Source organism: Squalius cephalus (assembly GCF_949319135.1).
Source record: "Squalius cephalus genome assembly, chromosome: 6".
Taxonomy (NCBI): domain Eukaryota; kingdom Metazoa; phylum Chordata; class Actinopteri; order Cypriniformes; family Leuciscidae; genus Squalius; species Squalius cephalus.
Window position 1 is genome coordinate 6496553 of NC_137127.1, and position 23237 is coordinate 6519789.

General features: G+C 38.7%; 1 protein-coding gene across 1 annotated transcript in view; it reads right to left on the reverse strand.

Annotated features, from left to right (window-relative positions):
- pik3c2a (phosphatidylinositol-4-phosphate 3-kinase, catalytic subunit type 2 alpha) overlaps positions 1-22791 on the reverse strand; it is a 36261-nt gene extending 13470 nt beyond the window's left edge. Inside the window, exons 1-15 of the mRNA XM_079875012.1 lie at positions 22695-22791; positions 16866-18018; positions 12488-12588; positions 11896-12056; positions 7800-7920; positions 6834-6945; positions 6641-6720; positions 6452-6515; positions 6194-6340; positions 5833-5872; positions 4546-4765; positions 1433-1555; positions 1143-1310; positions 649-757; positions 414-556 (exon numbers count right to left, since the gene is read on the reverse strand). Coding sequence (XP_079731138.1) covers positions 414-556; positions 649-757; positions 1143-1310; positions 1433-1555; positions 4546-4765; positions 5833-5872; positions 6194-6340; positions 6452-6515; positions 6641-6720; positions 6834-6945; positions 7800-7920; positions 11896-12056; positions 12488-12588; positions 16866-17948 — 2672 coding nt within the window. The 5' untranslated portion in view covers positions 17949-18018; positions 22695-22791. The remainder of the gene's footprint in view (positions 1-413; positions 557-648; positions 758-1142; positions 1311-1432; positions 1556-4545; positions 4766-5832; positions 5873-6193; positions 6341-6451; positions 6516-6640; positions 6721-6833; positions 6946-7799; positions 7921-11895; positions 12057-12487; positions 12589-16865; positions 18019-22694) is intronic.
- Positions 22792-23237: the final 446 nt, after the last annotated feature.

Genomic DNA, 23237 nt, shown 5'->3' on the forward strand with positions numbered 1-23237 from the left:
AGGGCTACATTTAATGATGTCAATGTCTATTTAAACAGAAGTTTTAATATTCTGAGAGGCTCAAAATCACTTCATTCTCAATTAAATTAAAACCCTTAAATAAGATAAGCAAGCTGAAGGGGATCCATATAATTGGAGTAACTAGGCGGAACAGATTAAATTACATTATGCTCTCAAAGACTCTTTTATCCTGCATATCTGAAATCATGTTCAGTTCATCTGCTAGGCTTATTACGAAGCCACTGTGACACTATCAAACGTTTTGATTAGGGATTTACCAAAAGCCAAAATCAAATCATGCAACCTTACATTTACCTAAAACCTTACCATTACTCTTTTGCAAGCACTGGCATTTCCTTCATGAAATGCAAATCTACTTTATTCAATGAGATCTTTTTTGGATGCGAACGTACCCAAAAGCAGATGCTCGTGCACACAGCTTTTCTATCTCACTTCGATCGACTGGATCAAGTGGCTCGAGGGACTGAGAGTCTGGGCAGTCGTTCTCCTGAGGACCAACATAGAGCACGTCCACCGCTGGACAGGGGAAGTCAACCTGTGCATGGTCAGACAATGATATTTAAGTGTCAGTCAATGTCAGTGAAGAGCAACTGATTTGAGAAGAAAAAAAAGGGCAAATGAAAGAACCTGCAGTATGATCCTCTCTGCAGGACTCTTCCCCTTGCCTCCAGCTCCTGGCAGAACGGCTTGAGGAAATGTCCACAAACTCAGCAACTTACTACCTCCAGATAGCACCCTGAAACAACAAAAACGAGTCATACTGGTGACTTACTGGTGGTGCTTGAGGAGAGATCCCCTGATATGAATGTAAAGCGCTTTGGGTGTACAGTAGTACATATGAAAGCGCTATATAAATGCCTCATTCATTCATACTCTCAAAGCAAAATGGCAATTTATTTTACATTACTTTCAATGCGGTCTTAAATTCATCAACACAGCACAGAAATCCCAATATACGCTTTTCATGTTGTGCTGTCATATACAAATTGCCATATTTACAAGAATCTGAGTGTTTTTTTTGTTTTTGTCGAACTTGAAATTTGAAATGTCATCATTTTACGAAAGCTTCAGCATCTTCCACTTTGTGAGTGTGTTTAGATGAGGTACTCTTTATGACTTGCCTCCTGAAATCAAACAGAGGCATGGACACTTTTCCCAAAAGCTCTGGACCCTTCCGTTGCTTGTTGGAATCCGGCGAGTTGTTTGCGTTCTGATTGAGGACCCCATAGAGAGAAAGACTCAACATGGCCTCCAGTGGTAACAGCGCCACTGAAATAGGGAAGTTTATCCTAAAGAAACAGGGGAAGTCGTCACCAACAGCAGAACTGGCAGCAATCCTGCTGATTTCCCCCTAATTTTAGAAGTTACAGGTAGTAGTGTGCCAGCATGTTTAAGGGGCATTAACACTTACAATTCATCCCATTTGATGAGGTAGAATAAACTCTTGTACGTTCCCACTGTTTTGGACTGGACAGGCTTGAAGAGATTCTTGTTGTTGTGGGTCAGTGCACACATCAGGTAGTATTTTTCAAAACTGGAAAACAGGAAGGACAAATTACTTTACGTCACGGAAAGGGAAGAAAACATGTATTTATCAATTGCCAACCGCATAATTTGACTGAAAATGATAGAAATAATCAAAACGTGCAAACTGTTGTTCGAAAACTAAATTTATAACCATTTTCTGATTATGTTTTGTGTGCAATTCACATACAAATGGTTTGTATATATATACACACACATTCAAATACTTGTTTGAAATATCTTTCAAATGATGGAAGAGAGCCTCAGTTTTTTTTAACACAGCCAATCAAAGTTCAACTATTTTTAGGTTTATAGATGTAACAAGGATACATATTTTGAAACTGGGGACTGGGGAAATATTTCATACTGCTATAAATAGGCTCCATGATGAAGCACTGTGGTAGAGAGTATCCTCTGGGGAAAAATCAGTAACAAATAAAATTCTCCCTCAAGAGAATTGGATCAAAAATACAGAACAGAGTGATGCAGAACTTTGACCTTCTCTGCCTACAAACACACCACACCCCTGTTGCTCTGTCCAGCTCTGCCTGCTCACACTGTTCTGTATGGAAATCACTAGTCATGTCTATTTCGGCCATGGCAGATAAGTGCTGCTGTTGGAGTGGAGAGGAGATAAATAAACGAGCTAAATAAACAAGCTAGAGATAAAGCTATGCAGTAAGGCCTAAAACAGCTTAATTCCCTTCCACCTCTAAAGACTTCAACAAACTAGTATTCAACAGAATTTCACAAGAAAGACTGAGAAACTGCCTCGGTGATATATTATGCATACACAGATGAGCCGAAACATTATGACCACCAGCCTATATGCTGTTGGTGCTCCGCATGCTGCTAAAACAGCGCAGACCCTCCAAGGCATGATCCTTCAAGTCCTGTAGGTTGTGAGGTGGAGCCGCCGTGGATTAAACTGGTTGGTCCAGCACATCCCACTGATGCTCAATTGGATTGAGATCTGGGGAATTGAGGCCAGGGAAACACCTTGAACTCATGTTCCTCAAACCCTTCCTGAACAATGTGTGCACGTTGGCAGGGTGCATTATCCCGCTGAAAGAGTTCACTTCCACCAGGGAACACCATTGTCATGAAGGGGTGTTCCTGCTCTGCATCAATGTTTAGGTTGGTGGCTCGTGTCAAATTTATGTCCAAATGAATGGCCGGACTCAGCAGAATGGGACTCATCGGACCAGGCGACCTTCTTCCACTGCTCCAAGGTCCAGGTCAGATGCTCGTGTGCCCATTGCATTCAATGGAGGACATCGGTCATCATAGACACTCGGATTGGTCTGCAGCTACGCAGCCAAACGCAGCAGAGTGTGATGAACTGAACTGTGTGATGTGACACATTCCTCCCATAACCATCATTAAAAAAAATTTTGACTTGTGCCACAGACCAGACCACGGACCAGACGGGATAGCCTTTGTTGCCCTCATGCATCGATGAGCCTTGGTCGCCCAACACCCTGATGGTGGTTTGTCCCTTCTCAGACACTGTTGGGAAATTCTCAACACTGCTGACCGAGAGCAACACACAAGCCTCACTCTGACCCAGTTGCCTTGTCATAACAATTAGGTCCTTGTCAAAGTCGCTCAGATCTTTATTCCTACCCATTTCTTCTGCATCCTACTAGTTGATTACGAGATCTGATTGTTTGTTTACCATCTTATCTACCCAGACCTTAATATGTGGCCTTGTTAGGAGATGATCAACAATATTTGCTTCACCTCTGACTGGTCATGATGTTTTGGCTCATCAATGCATGTAGCCACACACACACACACACACACACACACACACACACACACACACACACACACACACACACACACACACACACACACACACACACACACACACACACACACACACACACACAGTATTGTTCAAAAGTTCGGGGTCTATTACGCTCACAAAGACTACATTTTTTTTAAATAAAAAATACAGAATAAAACAATTAGAATTTAAAATACTGCTTTAATATATTTTAAAATGCAATTTATTTCTTGTGATGGTAAAGCTGAATTTATCATTATTACTTCAGTGTCACATGATTCTTCAGAAATCCTTCTAGTATGCTGATTTTGTGCTAAAGCAATATTTTATTTTATTGTTATCAATGCTGAAATGTTTTGTGGAAACTGTGATGAATTTCAGGATTTTCTGATGAATAGAAAGCAACAAAAAAAACCCCTGCATTTATCTGAAATAGAAATCTTCTGTAAAATTATAAAAATGTTTTTTTACCATCACTTTTGATTCATTTAATGCTTCACTGCTGAATAAAAGTATTAACTCTTAAAAAATATTGCTGCTCCTTTTGATTGATTTTTGTGAATCAACTAAAATTTAAATCACCATTTTAAGCCATTTCAGAACAAATGCATAAGCATAAAAATACATACTGAATGTCAAAAGAAGGACAAATATTTATCTGCCCTGTACAGCCCTAGTAATAGGAGATAATCATGTCCCTCAGAATCTTCATTATCCGAGGACACAATCCTCATTCCATACAACATTTTTTATATGTGGCCTTAAGTGTTTCAAAAGCATGTTGAATAAAGTTATTTATAGTGAACGTGAATAACGTGATTATGAGCTCTCCAAGTTGGGTTAAATGTTAAATGGTCTAGATATAATTTACTGAGGTTGATTGCTCCAAGAGAACACAGACCCAAAATTACTCAAATTATCTAGAAGGAAATAACAGTGTAATGAATATGGACTAAGGCAGTGCTTTGAAAGTACTAGAGAAGTTTACCTTGGCTCCGAGTTTGTTATACAGAGTCATTATCAGTCTGAAGTGAATTAAACAGCGTTTAGTACTTATTTAGAATGTGAGACTGAACGTGCCAAAGCAGAAAGAGTAAATGGATTTCACTTGAAATCCATTTGTTTGTATTATTAACGTATCACGTTAATATTTAGACCAGGTTCAAAAGCACTCATCTTATATGCGGTAAGAGGGACAGCATGCTCACCTGCTGACCCAGGAAGCAGGAATGCCATGAACAGCAAACAGAGTGAACTGCAGATGCTCTGTGGTGCCCGAGGCCTCTCTGCTGTCCCTGCCGTCCTCCATGTGCTCTTCCATCGTGCAACCAGGAGTCGTTGGGCAGAAAGACTGCAGGTAGAGCTTAGTGAGCTCATATACGGCATCTGTTAGTGATGTTAAACTCTCCTCCACTGGGCTTACACAACCTGGAAGCAGAGTATTGCATAGGTGAACATGAAACTGCACATCCTAAAATTTTGGGGGAAATCCACATTCATATAAATAACAGGTTGTTAAAGAGGAAAAGCATTGTTTTGCTCCCAAAAGGAAGTGTGGAGGTGCCGAAAAAGAAAAAAAAAGGTTTTACATTTCTGCACCACTTGTGTCACCACAGTGAAGCACAAAAATAATGTCTCTTTTCAAACTGGTTTCTCTCCCCGAGTACCATTAGTCATGTAAAAAAGATCCCATTTCAAATTTATGTTATTGGTTGAGTCAATGTTGCGCAACCAAGCTGGTCAGAATACTCAAATAAACAGAGATGTTTAATAATTAAATATATTATAAATGTAAGATGGTTGAATTTGGTTTTGAAAGTGGATTGAATCATGAGAAATAAAACAACAAAGCAAAGTTCTGATAGCACCTCAGAGTCATAGTGTTCACACTTTCCGTTGGAAATTAATAACCAACAGTGCTTACTTGTAGATGACTGCATATTAGGTATTTTAATACTGAAAATATTACACAGTTCACCCTTTAAAAGGACAAGTTCGTTATTTTACACTTAAAGCCCTGTTTACAGATCGTTTCTGATGAAATAGAACGGTTAAGATTGAAATTTGGACACATGCTGCTGTCCCGAGAATTTTAGGTTTCTTTCGCTTCCCCCCCCCACCTCCAGAATGGCTGCATAGGTGCACTGGAACAATCCTTCCTAAAACACATTAAAATTTCGTTTACAAAGACGTGAAACTCACCGAGTGGTCAGGGGTGTTCACTGATATGCTCACACAAAAATCGCTGCAAAAGATGCTTCAAAAAGTTTCGTGTCTTTGTAAACGAAAGTTTAATGCGTTTTAGGAAGGATTGTTCCAGTGCACCTATGCAGCCATTCTGGAGGTGGGGGGGGGGGGGGGGGGGAGAAACCTAAATCTTAATCTTAACCGTTCTATTTCATCAGAAACGATCTGTAAACAGGGCTTTAAGTGTAAAATACCGAACTTGTCCTTTAAGAGAAGGACATTGAGATGTTTTTAGGAGATGAGCTTACCATTAGCTGAACCTGCAGAAGCTGAACCTGTGACACCAGCCTGCAAAACATGCATATGCAAACAGAAATTTAATAAGGACTTAAAATTTTAGTGCTTTATATTTGGTATTTATTTGTTAAATAACAGTATTAGTCAGTATCTCAAATCTAATATCCTTTTTTCATACTATATATTATAAGATTCGGATGCCTATATTTACCTTTACCATTTAAAACAACTGATTTTAGTATTTACTGTTTATTATACTTGTAACAAATGAGTACAGAATTGTAACATCAGCCATTGATCAACAATCGGTTATGAGTATTAGCTACAATTTTAATACTGTGCACTGCCACTTTACACTGAAGCTTCTCTGACCTCTGGAGAACGTGTTCTAGGAAGGTTGACAGAGCGTTTGAGCCTCTTGATGGCATCAGTGATGGCTGGTGTCTCAACTTCATCCAGAGCACAGCACAGATTTTTAACTGACTGAACCACATTGTCCACTGTTTTATACTGGGTGCTCTAGTGAGAGAGAGAGAATTAGAGTGAGAGATGAAAAAGAAACTGAAATAATTACAAACACTTTATTTTCATACAATGTTAGATTGCTGTGTTTAAAAAAACAAAAGTTACCTCATTTTGAAGGCAGACATTGACTTGCTTATGATAGCCTTCTAGGTATTCAGCAAGACCCTTTCTACAGAAGAAAAAACATGCAAAGGAATGAGAGAAATCAACAAGCACAATCAGGGACTTCAAAGGCCACCCGTGTCTTTCCTGGCCTTTAGTAGAGGCAGTAGATAAGATGCAGCACATTCCTACCTTGTGACCACCTCTTTACACGGCCTCTCCACTAGACCAAGGTACTTCTCCAAGTCAATAGGGGATATGTCATCTTCTGCCTGTTAGCAAACATAGAGAAAATATATTTATCTATTAAATATATCCGTTTAAAACTTGTGAAGATTGTAGTGCAGTGAACAACTAGTTTATCTAGCCTTTGTAAGAGTCTTACCGTTCGGGCCAGATCTCGTCTCATTGTGTTAAGAAAAAGGAGCTGTAGTTTGATCTCCGTTTCCCACTTCCTGCAGTTCTGCACATACTCATGACTGCCCAGACTGTGTTTACTGGAAGATATTGTTAAAGATGCTTTAGACATGGACCAGAGCCAAAAGTATCAAAAACCAAATGAATCAATGAGTAACGTAATCTCAACTTTACACAAGTATAATCAAATTGATCAAAAGCGACAGTAAAGACATTTAAAATGTTACAAAAAATAATTACATTTCAAATAATTTATTGAATATTTATTGAAGAATATATAATTTTTTTTAATATGTTTTCCACAAAAATATTAAGCAGCATTGATAACTGTTTTCCCCATTGATAATAAAAAGAAATCAACATATATGTATATATAACATTATATAGTATTTTAGTATAGTATGGTATTAAAGTACATACATATACATATACACATATACAAAAGAAAAAGAAAAAAGAAAATTTTCTCAGATGACTGCGTTTTGGAACACTATAACAGGATAATTTTTAATAATCACTCATTTCAACTTGCCAGAGTCAAATGAGGACAAGACAGCCAGCATTAAACCAGACACTGGGGAACTATAACATAACGTGAAACTAACTGAAGGCTTTCAAAATTCTGCAATGATAACAGGAATAACATGAGACACCCACAGTAACTAGAGGATTAGTGTATTAAAGACTCAATTATTCCCAGAGCTTGGGAGGGATTTGTTTTTGCCCATTCCCTCTGTTCCTTATTAGGGCAGACTAACCCTCCACAGCACTGTTGGGTCTGCTCTTCCAATGGTGTGGGTAAAAAGAAAACATTTCTCTAGCACAATAAAAGCAAAATAGCCCCGTTCTCAAGGAATGTTGGCAGGGGACTTGTGAATCCAATATGATAGAATGCCTGCAAAAAGGAGAGAGAACCGATAAAGGGAGAACTCACTTCTGTAGAACCTCCTCCTGTCCGCAGACCTTGAGAACGTAACTGCTTATGTCCACCTGGTTCAGGTCATCATGGACCCAACACAAAGCCTGCATTATGAGCAGTTCCACTGGAGAACTCACTGGGGAAAGAAACAGTAAACATGAAGGAGAAAGCCACACATGCAATAGACGTCTAGTGGTGTCTAATGGTTGGGACTCCACTAACTTTCATAGTATGGACAAAACATTCTTCAAAATATCTTCTTTTATGTTGCACAGAAGAAAGTCATACAGGCTTGGAATTAAATAAAGGGTGAGTATTGAGTAAACAATGTCAGAATTGTCATTTTTGGTAAACTGTCCATTTAAACATATTGAGGACCATCCCGCAGGTGTCGTCTGCTAGGTATTGCAAAAAATGTATAATGACATGGCCAATATGATGATCTTTTGCCAAGCTTGCACTGGTGTGGACTTCACAGCGGACTATTACCCAACAGTTCATGCACCATGTTGACTGTGGACAGCAAGGGCTGAACATTTGGAACAAGACCCAAGAACTAAATGTGAACCTCTTCAGGTTTATTTAGATGGAAAACCACGATAAGAGATTGGTGCGAAATGGATTTGGTATGAGAAATTTCACTCGATCAGAGGAAAAATCTGACACCCAACATGTTGTTCGTGGTCACCCCAGGCTGCAGCAATAACAGGCCCCACACCCCTCCTTGGAATGATCCTCTCTTCAAGCTCAAGCCTAGGGCTGGATTACAGTAAGTCAGCCTGGCCTGGACTCTGAGTCTGCCCTGTTTTTCAAGCCAAAGGGTCTGATGGTCATGCCTAATTGGTGGTGGATTTGTGGTTGCTTTCAGGGGTTGTGGGATGCCTCTGCCATCCTCTTTTCGTGGTACTGCAGCAACACACATGGTGCTGGAATGTCAGGAGAGTGCGGTTAGTCTAAAATGGTGGGATCTTTAAGGCCGTAAGGAATCCATGGAAAAAAGATGAGAGGCAGAAAGTAGAACATCAGAATAAATCCATATACGTACAAGTCTGAAGCAAATACTGCAGAATGTAAATAAAACTACATTTTTCTAATGAAAAGCTTTGTCAAAAGGTATGTACCTTCATTTGAAGAGGAGAAGGGAAAAGAAAACTGAGACACTTAGGCTACGTTCAGACTGTTAGTCTTTTTTGTGTATCTGATTGGAATCTGATCTAAAATATTGCTGTCCACACTGTGTATCGCAACTGTTCGGATCCGATTTGTGTGTTCATGCTGCTCTTTCGTTTTCCGGAATATCTGAATTGGTTTCTATGGCAATGGCATTGCGTAGGAATACGCCAAAAACAACAACAAAAACCACAACATGGACGGTAGGGTGGCCCAAAAAAACTTTTTTCTCTTTTCTTCCAATTTGAACCCTGCATTTTGGTCTACCACCAGTTTAAGTTATCACATAAAAAAAATGGCTAAATTAAATGATATTTAGGGGTTGCACAAGACAAAAGAAAAATCCCCCATATCACTTGATCAGCGGTATATAAATATATTTGCTGAAATGTCAATCTTTGTTGTTTATTCCTTAAACTTAACATGGAGCTACATAAAGGACATATAAGCATAAACTGCAACTTATTTGGTACATATTATAGAGAACTTACCATTTTAATAGTGAATATTATTACACAACAATCTTATACTAATGTATTTCTACAAGTCTGTTCAATTTGCTAATTCAGATGGAGAATTGGCAAGACCTTTGACAATTGTGCTTTTGTTTGAGTCAGGATAGCTTTCTCTGTGGCGTTTAACCACCTGTAGTAAGAATTGCTTCTGTTCTTCTGATTTGGTTAATATAGCATTAACGCATTAAAGTCCTGTATCAACTTGATGCCCCTTTCTGCAGTGTCATTCACAACTTTTAGGGATTGAACTATCTTCTCTGCACATGTGAATTCCTCATTTTCCATGTTTGTAAGAACGACTCTGGTAGGCCAAGAATTGTGAAGAATGAATTTGTATTCATTGTCACAAAATTGCTGAGGGTCTTCTGTTCATAGTTCCCATTAGCATCAAGTCGGTGAGGTGGATCATCTGATCCTTCTTTCTCTCGCATGTTCCTCACTTATATATATACCAGATTACAGGGACAAGCAATGTAATAATCTGACACGGGTTTGCCATTTAACATTGTTTAAGTGAAAATTCTCAAAACTTCAAGGGGCTTGTGCAACCTCTAAATCATCTTCAATTTAGCTGAAATTTTAACCCTATTCCTTTTGTCTTTATGGTCCATGTTTGCAAGGTTCAAATCATAGAATTTATCACTATATATTTTATTGCTTATTTTTATGGGCCACCCTAATGGACGGGTTTGCAATAGAGATGTTGTCTCTAACATTTTACAACATGGAAATGTGTAGCCGCGCGCTGGACAACTGCGTCTTCTGTGGCAGCGACAGAAACAGAAACGTAGGAGGCTGGTATAAGCGGCTTTATTCCGGACTGTCGTCTCCGCCAGTTTCAAAACATGTATCCTTTATATTGTCATTTCCTGCTAGTCTGGCACTTTACAACAACACAGCATTGTTTCTGTAGCGACTTTCAGCATGTTTCCTATAACAACGTCTGACGTTCTGCGTTTTACGCGGCGTGAGAAAGTTACATAAACGAGTCACATAATCCAGAAATGCCATTTCAATAGGATTTCAAACCACATATGAATGTAGCTTGAAACAGATTTTTAAAAATCGCATATCATGTGATTTCATGCCGTTCACTCTAGCTAAATCTGATCGGATTTCAATCAGATATATACAAAAATTAGATTTGGACTGACAGTCAGAACGTAGCCTAAATCTGTGTTTATCCTGGAAAAGCCTTCATATTCCACACATTCAAACCCTGGTCACCTTCTCAGTTTCATTTGCCTTGTTTTTATGCCAAGAATGTCTGGAATTGCTAACTTTACTAATCTTACACACAGCTAAGCATTTTCCTCCACTTAAACAAACCAAGGAAAACCTCAAAAACCTCTTTATCCTCTTTGAAGTTTCAGACAGCCAGCCTTGACATGCAAAGAGATGGTATGCCCTGCAAAGAGATGGTATGCCCATCATTTAGCTGTATGGTGTTTCTCTGCATGGATTAGGAAAGTTAAGATAAAACATGACCTCTTTTGGCCCACTGTTCATAGAATGAAGGATTATTGTTACAAACTCAGCTTTTAGTAAAATCTGAAATCTCTTGATCTAATACAACAAACTGGGTCAGGAGTTTAATAGGAAAAACAAGCACGAAGAGTGTGAACTTGAGAAGCAAGCTAGAACAGTATAAGCATCCAGTTAGTTATAACCAAGCCACTCCTCAAACATTAGCTGTCTGTGAGGCAACTTCAGGTTCCGATAGACACTGTGTCTCCTTTTCCTTTCTTAATACCACAGTCTATGCTGGATTTATCCAGGACAAAAAGAGCTATGGGGCTTAGGCAGTAACAACACAGAAAAATTCTTCAACACAAAAGGCCAGTCTTGATTTCTTGCCAGGAGTGAGGTGGCCAGAAACTGCACAAAAAACGAGGCCCGGCAGTCTTCAGAACACAGCCGCTTCACAGGGAACTGAGCCGAGGCCACTACAGCTCAATGAAAAAGACTTTCTGTGCTTGGACCACAGACAGGTTACTCAGTAAAACCTTGGCTAGTGACATGCAAGCAGAAAAATGAAAAACACAGGAACCCTGGTTGAAGTATCAATCTGTTGAGCAGACGCACCATGACAGTTATGTAAAAAGAGAATGTGTCGCAGCAGCCAAGAAATGCTCTCTGGCGCTTTATCATGACTTCTTTATTTGTCAGCTTCCTTCATAGCAGACATTCAGAGCAGCCCACTATTCAAATAGTGAGTACATGATTCACATTATTATTGTCAATTTATGTCATCATTTACTTACCCTCATGATGTTCCAAACCATGTCTTACTTTCTTCTGTGAATTTTGAATTTTCATTTTTGGGTAACCTATCCCTTTTATTACCTTAACTGTTAGCATAACAATTTTCATATAAAAGCAAGTTATCCTCTACTGACTAAATTCCCAGTCAAAGAAACGCTTACCATCACAAGTGAAAGTTACAGGCTGTTGAGAATCAGAAATCTCAATGGATACTTTTACACTGCCCCCATTGTCTCCTCCTGCATCCCTCTGAGTGATCACAGGGCTGAGAACATAGCCAGGATTGGAAGACAGGTCGTTGTGCGGGAACTTTGACCTCAGTCTGCAAAAAAGGAAGGACAACACTTTGTGTAAAAGAAGACCTAACACAGGTAAATATGGTGTACCTCAAGGCTCGGTCTCAGGTCCTTTGCTAATCATCTTGTATGAGCTCTCTTTGTGTGATATAGTTAGGAAACATGGCATTAGATTTCATGGTAGACTTCATTTCACTTGTCTAATTTTAGCTTTGTTGGACAGCTTGTTAAAAACAATGAAGTTTTGAGGCATTTCCCCAATTAATCCCTCAAAGCAATATTAGCCTTGCTTCTCCTATAGAATCTATAATTACAGTGCTGATTCAGGTATCCTGGGACCTTCTGATATCAGATTTACAACACAGCTGTAGTAGCAGGACCTGCTTTTTGCTGAGGTTATCCCTTTCAACAGGTAATTCAACACAAAATATGCCTTAAACAAAAAATCATAACTCACTTTGAAATGTCTTCACAGAATGCTACGACTTCTAGATTCTGGGCTTCCTTTTGCTGTAAGACAGAGTACTTTGAGAGTACATTTGCATTTCCCTTACTGACCTGTAAAAAGACAGACATGATGCCATGGTTATACCGATGCGCAGACATCCTGTACATTCACTTTCACAGATGGTGCCCTTCACATAGGAAATCATTTGTTAAATGTGTTTTGAAAACAGTCTGTATTATGTACAGAAGTATCAAATACTAGTGATTGATGACATTAACATCCCAGTTCAAATGTGGAACAAGACAGTGTCTGTTTGGTGAGAGGATACAGAGAATGTGAAGAATGTCTGGAATGCTAAAAAAAGACTTCCTTCGGGAAGGAAATAGGTTGAAAAGGCAGATCAACATGGAAATACTACTAGGAATAAAAGGTACTTTCAGTTAAGTAATGGCAAACATGCTAGGAAATTAAATAGGAAGATTTTTTTCTGTTTAATTACATTTATTATGCAACCTATATAAATTCAATCTCAACAGTGTCATGGGTACTTGGGTAGATTAGGCATTTTTGTGACATTTTCTTAGCATGGTCTCTAATGAGAACATCTGCCTCTTACACATTCACCATATGTAAAATGAAAGTAATAAACAATCAAGAGTGTCATGACTTGTCAATGTGGACAAAAAGAGCAGGTCATGTGTTTTATTGCAGATAAGACATCCAAGCCTTGGATGAGATGATGGTGTATGTAGCTTTTTACTAGGCCAGAGCTCTAGGCCTAACCTTAGAGAAAAATGAGATGCCATGTGACACACATTCACAAATTATTCATCCGCTTTTGCTTAGAGCTACAGTTTTACAGTTCTGGCTGCCCTATATGCAATCTCTCCCAATCTAAACTAACCTCTTCCTCAGGTTAAACGTTTATGAGGGGACTGCCAAGAAACAATAAAAAAAAACTCAGGAATGAGAGGATAGGGGAAGTTGGCTTGCATGAACTTAGTATTTGGTTGTATTTAAGTAAAATTTCACCATCATCTAAGTTTGTGCGTAATAGAATTCACAGCAACTGCAACTTCCTCTCCATTATTGCTGCTAGGAATGGTGATATGCATTAACTAGACCTTCGCTCTCTGACTGACCTGATTATACTTCCAGTAAATAAATGTGACTGTACTTCCTTCAGATAATTTAAGATTCGACTGTCAGAGAGCTTGATGGTCAACAGTGACTAAGAGATTTGTTCAAAGAGCAAATTATTCACAGTTTCATTAAACAAACTTAATTTTTGCATGTCGGATAAGCTGACAGTGAGACAGAGAGGATGGGATGTTCAGAACACATATACAAAGTCAAACACATACAATAAAAAACACATGGTTGCTGTGTTAACTAAGAACACTTCATTGTCCGAATACAAGAGTTACAGTGTGGGCTAAGATGCTAAATAACTGATACATTGGGGATGTCAAAGTACCAACTGATACCAGTCTATCAACAATATCAGCAATAACAACTCGCCTGAGTGACGTCTGACCTACACGTGGCTGCTCTTCTATGCTCATTTAGCACACATAACTGGTCAAAAGTATTGGATCTATCTGTGCATTAGGTCCTACAATACACTAACAATACACAATACAAGAAATGCCAGTATTAATGTATACTATCAGTATTATTTATTTACACTACTGCTTAAAAGATTGGGGTAACTTTTTTTTTCTTCCTATTAATACTTTTATTCTACAAAGATGCATTAAATTGATTAAAAGTGACTAAAGAAATGTATGTTGCAAAATATTTCCTGTTCTTTTGAACTTTCTATTCAACAAACAGTCCTGAAAAAATTTATCAAAATATATTAAGAAGCAATTTTTTTTATTATAACATTGATAATAATAAGAAATGTTTCATGAGCACCAAATCAGCAAATTACAATGCTCTTAAAAGCTTATATACTTATATTAATAATAATCTACATATTTGATTATTTTTTTATTCTCATTCCTTTTGTATTTGTATGTAAAGTCTTCATGCTATTTTTTATTTTATTGTATTAATATTTATATTAATATTTAACTTTAAAGAAGGAGTGCATTAAATGGCATATTCATTTTGACATTACACTTGCATTGGTATGGACCAGTGAAATTTTGCCTTTGTGACAAATAACACAAACCTTTGACACCAGTACTTAGCCTAATTTGTTTACACTGGTAGATAATGCATCTTTTAGATAGATTAATCTGAGTTTGCCATTATGAATTCTTCTGTAGCATAAAAATATGCTAAAAACAATTCACTCTAATCCCAAATACATTCAACCATAGTTAAAGGGATATTTCACCGCTGGAAAGATGAATGTGTATTTAAATTGGGTCATTTATATAATCAAAATGTGAAATTATTTTAGAAGTTGGTGCCTTCTAGACTGAGAAAAGCCAGAAAATGTATTTTTGGCTCATGTGGATGAAAGACAACAACTCCCAGAATGCACTTGCTTCGCTGCCCTACGAGGACACTCCCAAGCCACACCTACCAGTTACAGAGGGCAGTATCGGAAGAAATTATACAACTAGGCTACTAGTCGACTCGAAACTGAAAAGACGCTGTTTTATCGTGAGATCCCCCTATGGGCGGGTTGAACACATGCGGAACAAGCTCCTCCTACTGGCTGTAGTCTCTCGCCTATGGACAAAAAAGCCTCCGATGAAGCAAATTACGTTTTTTTCCAGACACACAATACATAAATCTCTCATCTCAGGAGGACATGAGGGAGGGAAGCAAGGTCATTCGAAAATACTACCGGGTTTCTACTGATACAAAGCTTAATGCTAATCGGTGAAAAATCCCATTTAATCCTCAAAACGAGAAACCACTTTTGATAATGTGTTGTTGTAACCCAAACCACAAGCACGAAGTAAATGCAACAGTGAATTTTCACTTACACCAAGCCTGTTAATACACACAACAACAAACAGGCCTTTAGGGAAGTGTGTGCTGATAAGGGCTGAAATATCCAGGGCTTGTGATAAGAGTATCTGGTGTTGTGTGCGGTGAAGCAGAGTAACTGTACACCAAAGCCAAAGCTCAGATTAGTTTCGCCGCTCTTTCGCACACTCTGAAAGAGGGCTACCATGGCAACGGGGAGCTGCAGGCATGTCAGGGAAGAACCCATGGGGCAAAGACAGCTAGCTGGGGCTTGTCTGTGCTAATGAGACCAGCAGCAGTCCTCACTATACAAAGACAACAACCTATTTACTCCAGAACACTAGGACTGCTTAGTGCGTAGTGAGCATGAACTAGACCCGATGTGTGATTCAGAAATGTAATGATATTCATTCCTAATACTTGAAATGAGGAAGTGCAAAGACCGAGCCCTCAAACCACTTTATTTTATCCTTAAGTGAAAGCTGATCTGTTGTAGAAGTTATGGGTACAAATTCTTCAAGTTCTGTGGGAAATGTGTGACAACAGCCAATTGTCCTGGTCAGAAACAAACATAAAGAAACGGGAAGTGGGATTTCTCGCGGGGGGGCACACATTTACACACCCTCCCCATAAGCAAAGTCTCACTCAATGCACATTCCTCTCAGGAAGTCATTCTTTATTTTGGCAATCACTGACAACATTTTTAAGGAAAGACCAACGATAAAGCAAAAGGGTTAGATAAGACGTGGTAAAATGAAACTTCATCAGCTGAACTTGCCTAGAGTTAATAAGAAACCAGCCATGAGGAACAAGACCAAAACAAAAAAGGCAAATCGCCTCGAGCTTAAAATGTTGCAAAGACTTTCACCACACTGCACGGTATAATAATTAGAAAACCATACGCACACATTTTTAACTTCTACATCCTGTCACATCACAGAGCACTGCTGCTTTCTTAAATACAAGCATCCATGCTAACATTAGAGACACTTACAAAAATACTATGTTGTTGATTCAGGGAGGATCACGATGGTCAACTAATCATCTAACTTGTCAATTAGTATGTTTTTCTTTGTTTTGATATTATTCATTTTTAACTGGCATGCTGTGCTTTAGCTACTTGACTGGTAAAACACTCAAAAAGTTGCATTTTTAAATACATCTCTTTTAAAGCGTGACAGTTACCGCCATAGGGGCAGTTCTCACAGAACAGGTTTTTTACATTTCACTGTATTCATTTTCCATTGCTACATAGTCTATTTTGAAAATATGTGTTGATTACACTGAGAAACATCATATACAAGTTGTTCACTATATATGCACTAAACACAACTGGTTTGACACCTGGCTAGGATCATTTCTACTTCCTCCTGCAAACCCAGTGCAGGTTCTCCTAACTCTGCAGAAGAGGATGTGCCAACACGTTATGGGTCGGCAGAAAGGGAATTTCTCTTACCTGTTTGCCTTGGCTGTGATTCGTTGAGGTTGCAGGTAGACTGAGGGACTGGCTTCTTGTTACAGCCGCCCCTGTTGATGCTCTTCTTGGTTGGGTTGCCGAAGTCACCTTGCTATTCACCTCTGCCGAGGGACTGCCATTATTCACAACTTCAGGCTCATCCTGAAGAACAGCATCCCATGGGTCTCTAGCGTTCCCAGACTTCTCTTTGAAAGGACCTCTTGATACAGAGAGTGTCTCCTCTACCTCCACCTCCTTGTGCTTGTTGAGCGGGTCCAGGTCCAGCCACTCAAATTGGCTGATGTTGGGAGGTTCTGAGGGCTGAGGCAATGGCTCCAAGGACTTGGCGCTTCCCAAATCCGTTTCCATGCTAGAGGACCTGCCGTTCTTCAAGTATTCCGAAGTGCTGGCAATTTTGTCGAACAGCTTGGCCATCTCTGGGGAGACGGCAGACTGTGAGTAGGCCAGAGCAGCAGGTGGCTGTACGGGTGTAAATGAGAGGAAGGGGGTCGGATGGGCCGACATACTAATAAAGGGAGACATAGCTGGACTAAAGCCATTCTGGAAAGAGCATGGAGGCTTCAGGAAAGGAGCAGAGGGGAAAATGGGAGTCTGTGCATGTGTTGGAGTGGGTGTCCAGTGAAATGAAGAAGGGCTGAACGCATGTCCTCCAGGATACGACGCACTGAGATTGCAACCTAGCAAAGAGGAAGGTCTTGTCATTTTGGTTGTGCCAAAACTGTCATCCAGAAGCAGCTTTTCCAGCTCCTCCGTGGTCAGCTTATCCAAATCGATGTCCTCAAAATTGTCTTTTTGTTCTTTCCTCTGTGTTTCTGATTCACAGAACACAATGAGGTCTTTCTCTTGTCGGCTAGTGGACGTTTGACCCGTTGGTTTGGGAAGGAGATTAACAGAAGACGCTGTGACTGGGAGTGTGTGCACTTTCTCACGCTTAATTTTATCCAAGGCCTCTACCTCCATGCGTAAAGCCTCCTCCTTTCCCACAATCCCTTTGGGCCGGACCACACCGGGAGAGGCTGGCCTGTCAAACTTAAACCCATTGCCACTGGATATGTGGGCCATGGTGTCAGCTTTGCCTTGCTATGTACATGGGGAGACCACTGGTTTCAGACGGGAACTTTACAACAGGTGCCTACGGGAAATTGGAAATTGAGAGAATATTACATTTCAATGTTGGATACTCAGGACATTAATGCTTTCAAAATATGTATTGCATGTTCAGTGCAAACTATGATGCATTTGTGGAGCTATTTTTAAAGGCTGTGGTCAATATACTGAGTTGCTCTGGGCCATTTTTAACAATCAAATATCCTGTTCACAATAGTGTGGTTATATTCAAGGTTCTATCATTCACAGTAATGGACATAATCCATTATGCACCAACACTAGCATGACATTTTGTCCTGAATCAAACAAATGAATCCCTTTTGTTCAATTGTTTGTTATGTGAGCCCTAGTAAAACATAAAAAGATGGATGAATGCAACCCTACACCTTACACCAGGAAAAAGGGAATTGACTGAAGCTTGAAAAAAGATGCACAAGGCTGTTGGGCAATTCCACGCAAAAATGTCACATCCATAACGCCAACTAAATACCATGGCATTGTGTTGGTGTTATGGATGTGACAGTTTTACGCGGAATTGCCCTGTTACATATAACAGAACCACAGCTCTACAGTGGCACCATTTCAGTCGCATTTGTGACTGAAAATGAATGGGTGCGACTGTGAAAAAAATAATTTACCTCAGATCCCATCAGGACCGAGTCTACGGGGGTGCTAGAGGGTGCACCCTCAGCCGAAACTACTAAAAGCATATTAGCTAATTGATTCAGTGCGCATTTGGAGAGCGTCAAAGGTTTCTATTTACAACATGTTTGCAGCGTTGAGCAATGTAGCCAATCACAGACATTTGATCTTTTTGAACAAGTCGGGTCAATCACCCATTCATGACAGTCGCTCTCTTCGTTCCTGAATGAATCAGCCATTTTGAACGAATTGATTGACTGAATGATTCAGTGACAAAGACAGTGACATGCCGCCACCGACTGCAAGTTTCCGTTTCAAAAATCAGTCAATCTCTTCAGTGCAAAGCTTCATTTTGTTGATACGGATTTCGTTTGATTGGTAACTTATTCTGCCTTATTATTCGAATTAAATTTATTGTTTTAATTAAATTTTGAACACATTTAAGAATTTGACAAAAGATGACATACATTTAATTAAGTTAGAAAAAAAATTACCTTAAAAAACTTGAGGAGTCGAATATCACCCTGAAATGAGAAGGTTCATTTGATCGGAAGGAGCTCCTAAATTTTGACTGTTCTCCTAAATTTAAATTAGGAGCAAAAGTGCTACTAAAAAGAAATGTAAATGTAAGCGCCTGGAAGATAGAAAATCTGTTCAAATCAAAATAAAAATTTCGGATATGAGAAATCTTTAGATTGCGAAATGCGCAAAACGTCAGCAGGAAAATACAGTTCACGTGAGTGGTCAGTGAGGGCGTATCAAACTCCGGATTTAATGGTTGAATGGCAGGCGTTTACAAGCACATACCAGACATTTCCCTGTGCCTTGCAGGCCCAGGACATGCCAGCTTGCAACTGAAACAGAACCAATTAGGTACAAACTCAAGACAGAACTGGGTTTCAGCTCCTCATTCACAGCTTCACTGATTCTGTGCAAAAACAGGGCAGGACTGATTTATGATAAGTATGACAGTGAAGACGAAACAGATTGAAAAACCCCATATATCTGTCTCTAACAACTAGTCAAGGCAAGGAAGAATGTGTCATTTAGGGGTGTTATGCACCATGCAACGCAGAGTTTAGTTGATTATGGTTGCCCAGAAATAGTCAATAATTGTATCGCTTAAAACTCATCTATGATCTCCAAAATGACATTTAAACATTTTATCCTGTGATAAAAATGTTCTTCATATAGCTTGAATGTAACTACATCCTTGCTTCTCTTGAGACTCCACTGCTTCAGAGCGGTCATAGTTAATGATATGCTAAAGCTCACCGGCATGTTGACGTGATTGGTTACAACATATTTGTGATGTAAGAAACACCAGCGAATTCAAACCGCGTTTTTTAAGACTGTCTTTGGTTCACTGCAGTTTTAAAGAGAAAATAAACAGCAATGGTGTTGACTTATGAATTTGCACATGGTTAGTCTTAAAGCATATTAAAAACACCATATAAATAACATTAAAAACTTGATTTTCACCACAAGGGGACTTTAACTGATGTGCAGTCGCAAACAATTTTTTTTAAAATAATTTACAGAAAATGAAAGCAAGCAAAGTGTTCTAAAAACACTGCGATTAAGTTAAAATAACTTTTTAAAAATATGTCTCAAAGCTTGCGTTTTTAACCCCAAAAATGCGTTTAGTGTGAACCAGCCCTCTGATGAGGTCAGAGGTATGCGCTTATAAGGCGATTTACAACCGCTGCAAACAGATCACAATCGAGGACAGGAACTATGCATTGTTCTCAGACGAGACCAAACATGTCTTATCAGTAAGACATCAAATTATGCAAAATGATTTAGAATGCTGTATTATTAAATCTAAAAAAAAAATTACTAAAAAATTATAATGATTATATATAGGATATATATATATAAATATATATATATATAAAACCATTTTATAGTGCTAAACCTTCTACTAAACCAACATTGTGTTGACTAACAACCCAAAAAGCAATTTGATGTTCTTGAAGACATGTTTTCTGGTTCAAAACCTATTTGATTACTATAACAGATCAAATGGTTAAATCATGGAGGCCCAGTTTCACAGACAGGGCTTAGATTAAGCAAGGATTAGACCTTAGTTCAATTAGGACATTAAGTAGCTTTTTAAAATGTGTCTTAGAAAAAAAACTGGTGTGCATCTTGAGACAAAACAATGCCAGTGACATATTTTAAGAAAAGTCAGTGCAAGTTGATTTCAGTGTTAGCTCAAACATGCATTTTAGTCTGGGACTAGTTAAAGCCTTGTCTGTGAAACCGGGCAATGGAGTGTCTCGTTACTGTGTCGTCTCCTTTTTTTCCATGTCAGAAAAAAGGCAGGTGGCATACTCTGCGCTCTCGGTTTTATCAAATCGTCGCAGCTAAAAGCTTGTGGGAATGGTTCACTACTCAGGGTGCATGCCTGACTGCACTGTAAAAACAATGACAAATATCACTTATTTATGCATTTGAAACACCCCCAAATTCAAAGCCTTTTAAAGATGGTGTCAAATCATAATGGAAGACAGCAAAATATGTTTTTGTACTTAAGAATAAAATGATTTATCAAGCTTCAATCCAGCTGTTCAAAGTACGGAAATGAATAACTAGAAAATGAATATGGCTTTTAAATGCGTCAGTTTATGAACATCAGCTAACTTTTAAGACTCAACACAAATCATGACTCGTTTGGTAGAGTTTGGTTTCCGATGCTTTTCTAAGCACTTGCAAAAACAAGTCAAGAGAAGACAGATAGTTCCCAAGACAGTGAGAAAGTCCAGAAGGGTAAATGAATGATGGATGACAATACAGCACTCATTATGTGTGAAACATGTCATTACATCTGTCCTGTTTACAGTAGACACAATATAGTCGGTTTACGTGACAGAAAACAATTGCAGAACTGAAAAAATTAGTTGCATATGCATATTCAGCTAGGATACTCAAGGGCCAAGGCACATGATTCATGCATATAACTACAATGACGCAACACTGCAGGAACAACACGATTATGTGCAACCACTTCAGTTGAAGTTTTAAAGAGGACATACGTGCTGAATCCACACATTTATACAAACCTATTTTAGTTATGCCTGGCAAAAAAACACAAGATAAAAACCTGCTTCTCCAGTCAGTTCTCTCAACAATACTGACTCAAAGCAGCGTACAAAAGAGCTATTATTCCTATTAGAAACATTCCAATATTATAATTATTACACAATATCGACTGTGCTATTTCAGTTTGTTTGCAATGAGAAAAAAACACCGGAATGGAAGTCCAAGTAAATATGCAAATAGGGTGCATTACATTTTCTTGCATAAATAAATGGTCAGCAAGATTTTAACTTTAAATACAGATGAAAGAATCTTAGCTTTTGTATTAGAATTAATGTTATATTGTTATAGGCTTCACCCAGTGTTGCAAAAACTGTAAGTGAATTTGCAGCAGATACTTGAGCTTCATCACTAACTTTCATTAACCTGTTCTGAGTTCAAGAGGGCTTTTTATTACGTATTAGATGTAATGTTGATCAATTTAAGTGATCCGAACAGTAGTGATCCAAATAGAAATGCAGCCCCATCTTATCTTAATGAATAAAGGATAAATACAGTTTGAAAGATACTTCAGAAACTAAACAAAAGGTTATAATGAATGCAAAGCATGCGACAAAAAATAGCTAATCAGAGCTAACTTTAACACAACAACAATAACGTTAGAGATTGCCAATACAGATTAATATTTCTAATCAAATGTTGCTGTCAGCATAGTAAGTTAAATAACCTGCCCCGAACACCCCGACATGGTAAAACATCACAAAAAGACTATGTATAAACACTTAAACAATATATCTCTCGAAGAAAGTTAGTTTCAGAAACTTTACGCAATGTTTGTGCACATATTTCGGAATTTCGGCGCACTCTACGCGCCAACAAAAGTGAAAACACAAGCAAAAGAAAAACAAACAACACAGATACTCAGACAAACAGAACATACTACACTTCCGGTAGGCAGAAGAACAGAGCTGACGGTAAACATAGTAAGAATTTGTGTGAATAAATGCCGATTCCCACCTTCAGACTCTCGGATCTTTGACGCTGGACATTTTCCTCCAGCTGGAAAATTTGCTCATGTAGTCGTAGACACAAACGTCAGTTCCTGCTGGAGATCGGACAGTAAAGATCACGGAGAAACAGCGACACCTGGAGGCCAGACAACGCAACACGCTTCTTTTGGTTGTCTAACGCCGGGTTGCAAACTAATATAGTGCATCGATGCCACCTGCTGTAATGTTCTAACTTCTAAGTATTTACAGGTGCTGGTCATAAAATTAGAATATCATCAAAAAGTTGATTTATTTCAAGAATTCAACTTAACAGGTGAAACTAATATATTATATAGACTCATTACATGCAAAGTGAGATATTTCAAGCCTTTATTTGTTGTAATTTTGATGATTATGGCTTACAGCTTATGAAACCCACGAAATCAAAATCCCAGAAAATTAGAATATTACATGAAATCACACAGTAATTACACAGTGATACCATGGTCATTGAACCAGGTCTTGGTTCTTTTGGCAGTGTGGGCCGGTGCAAATCCTGCTGGAAAATGAA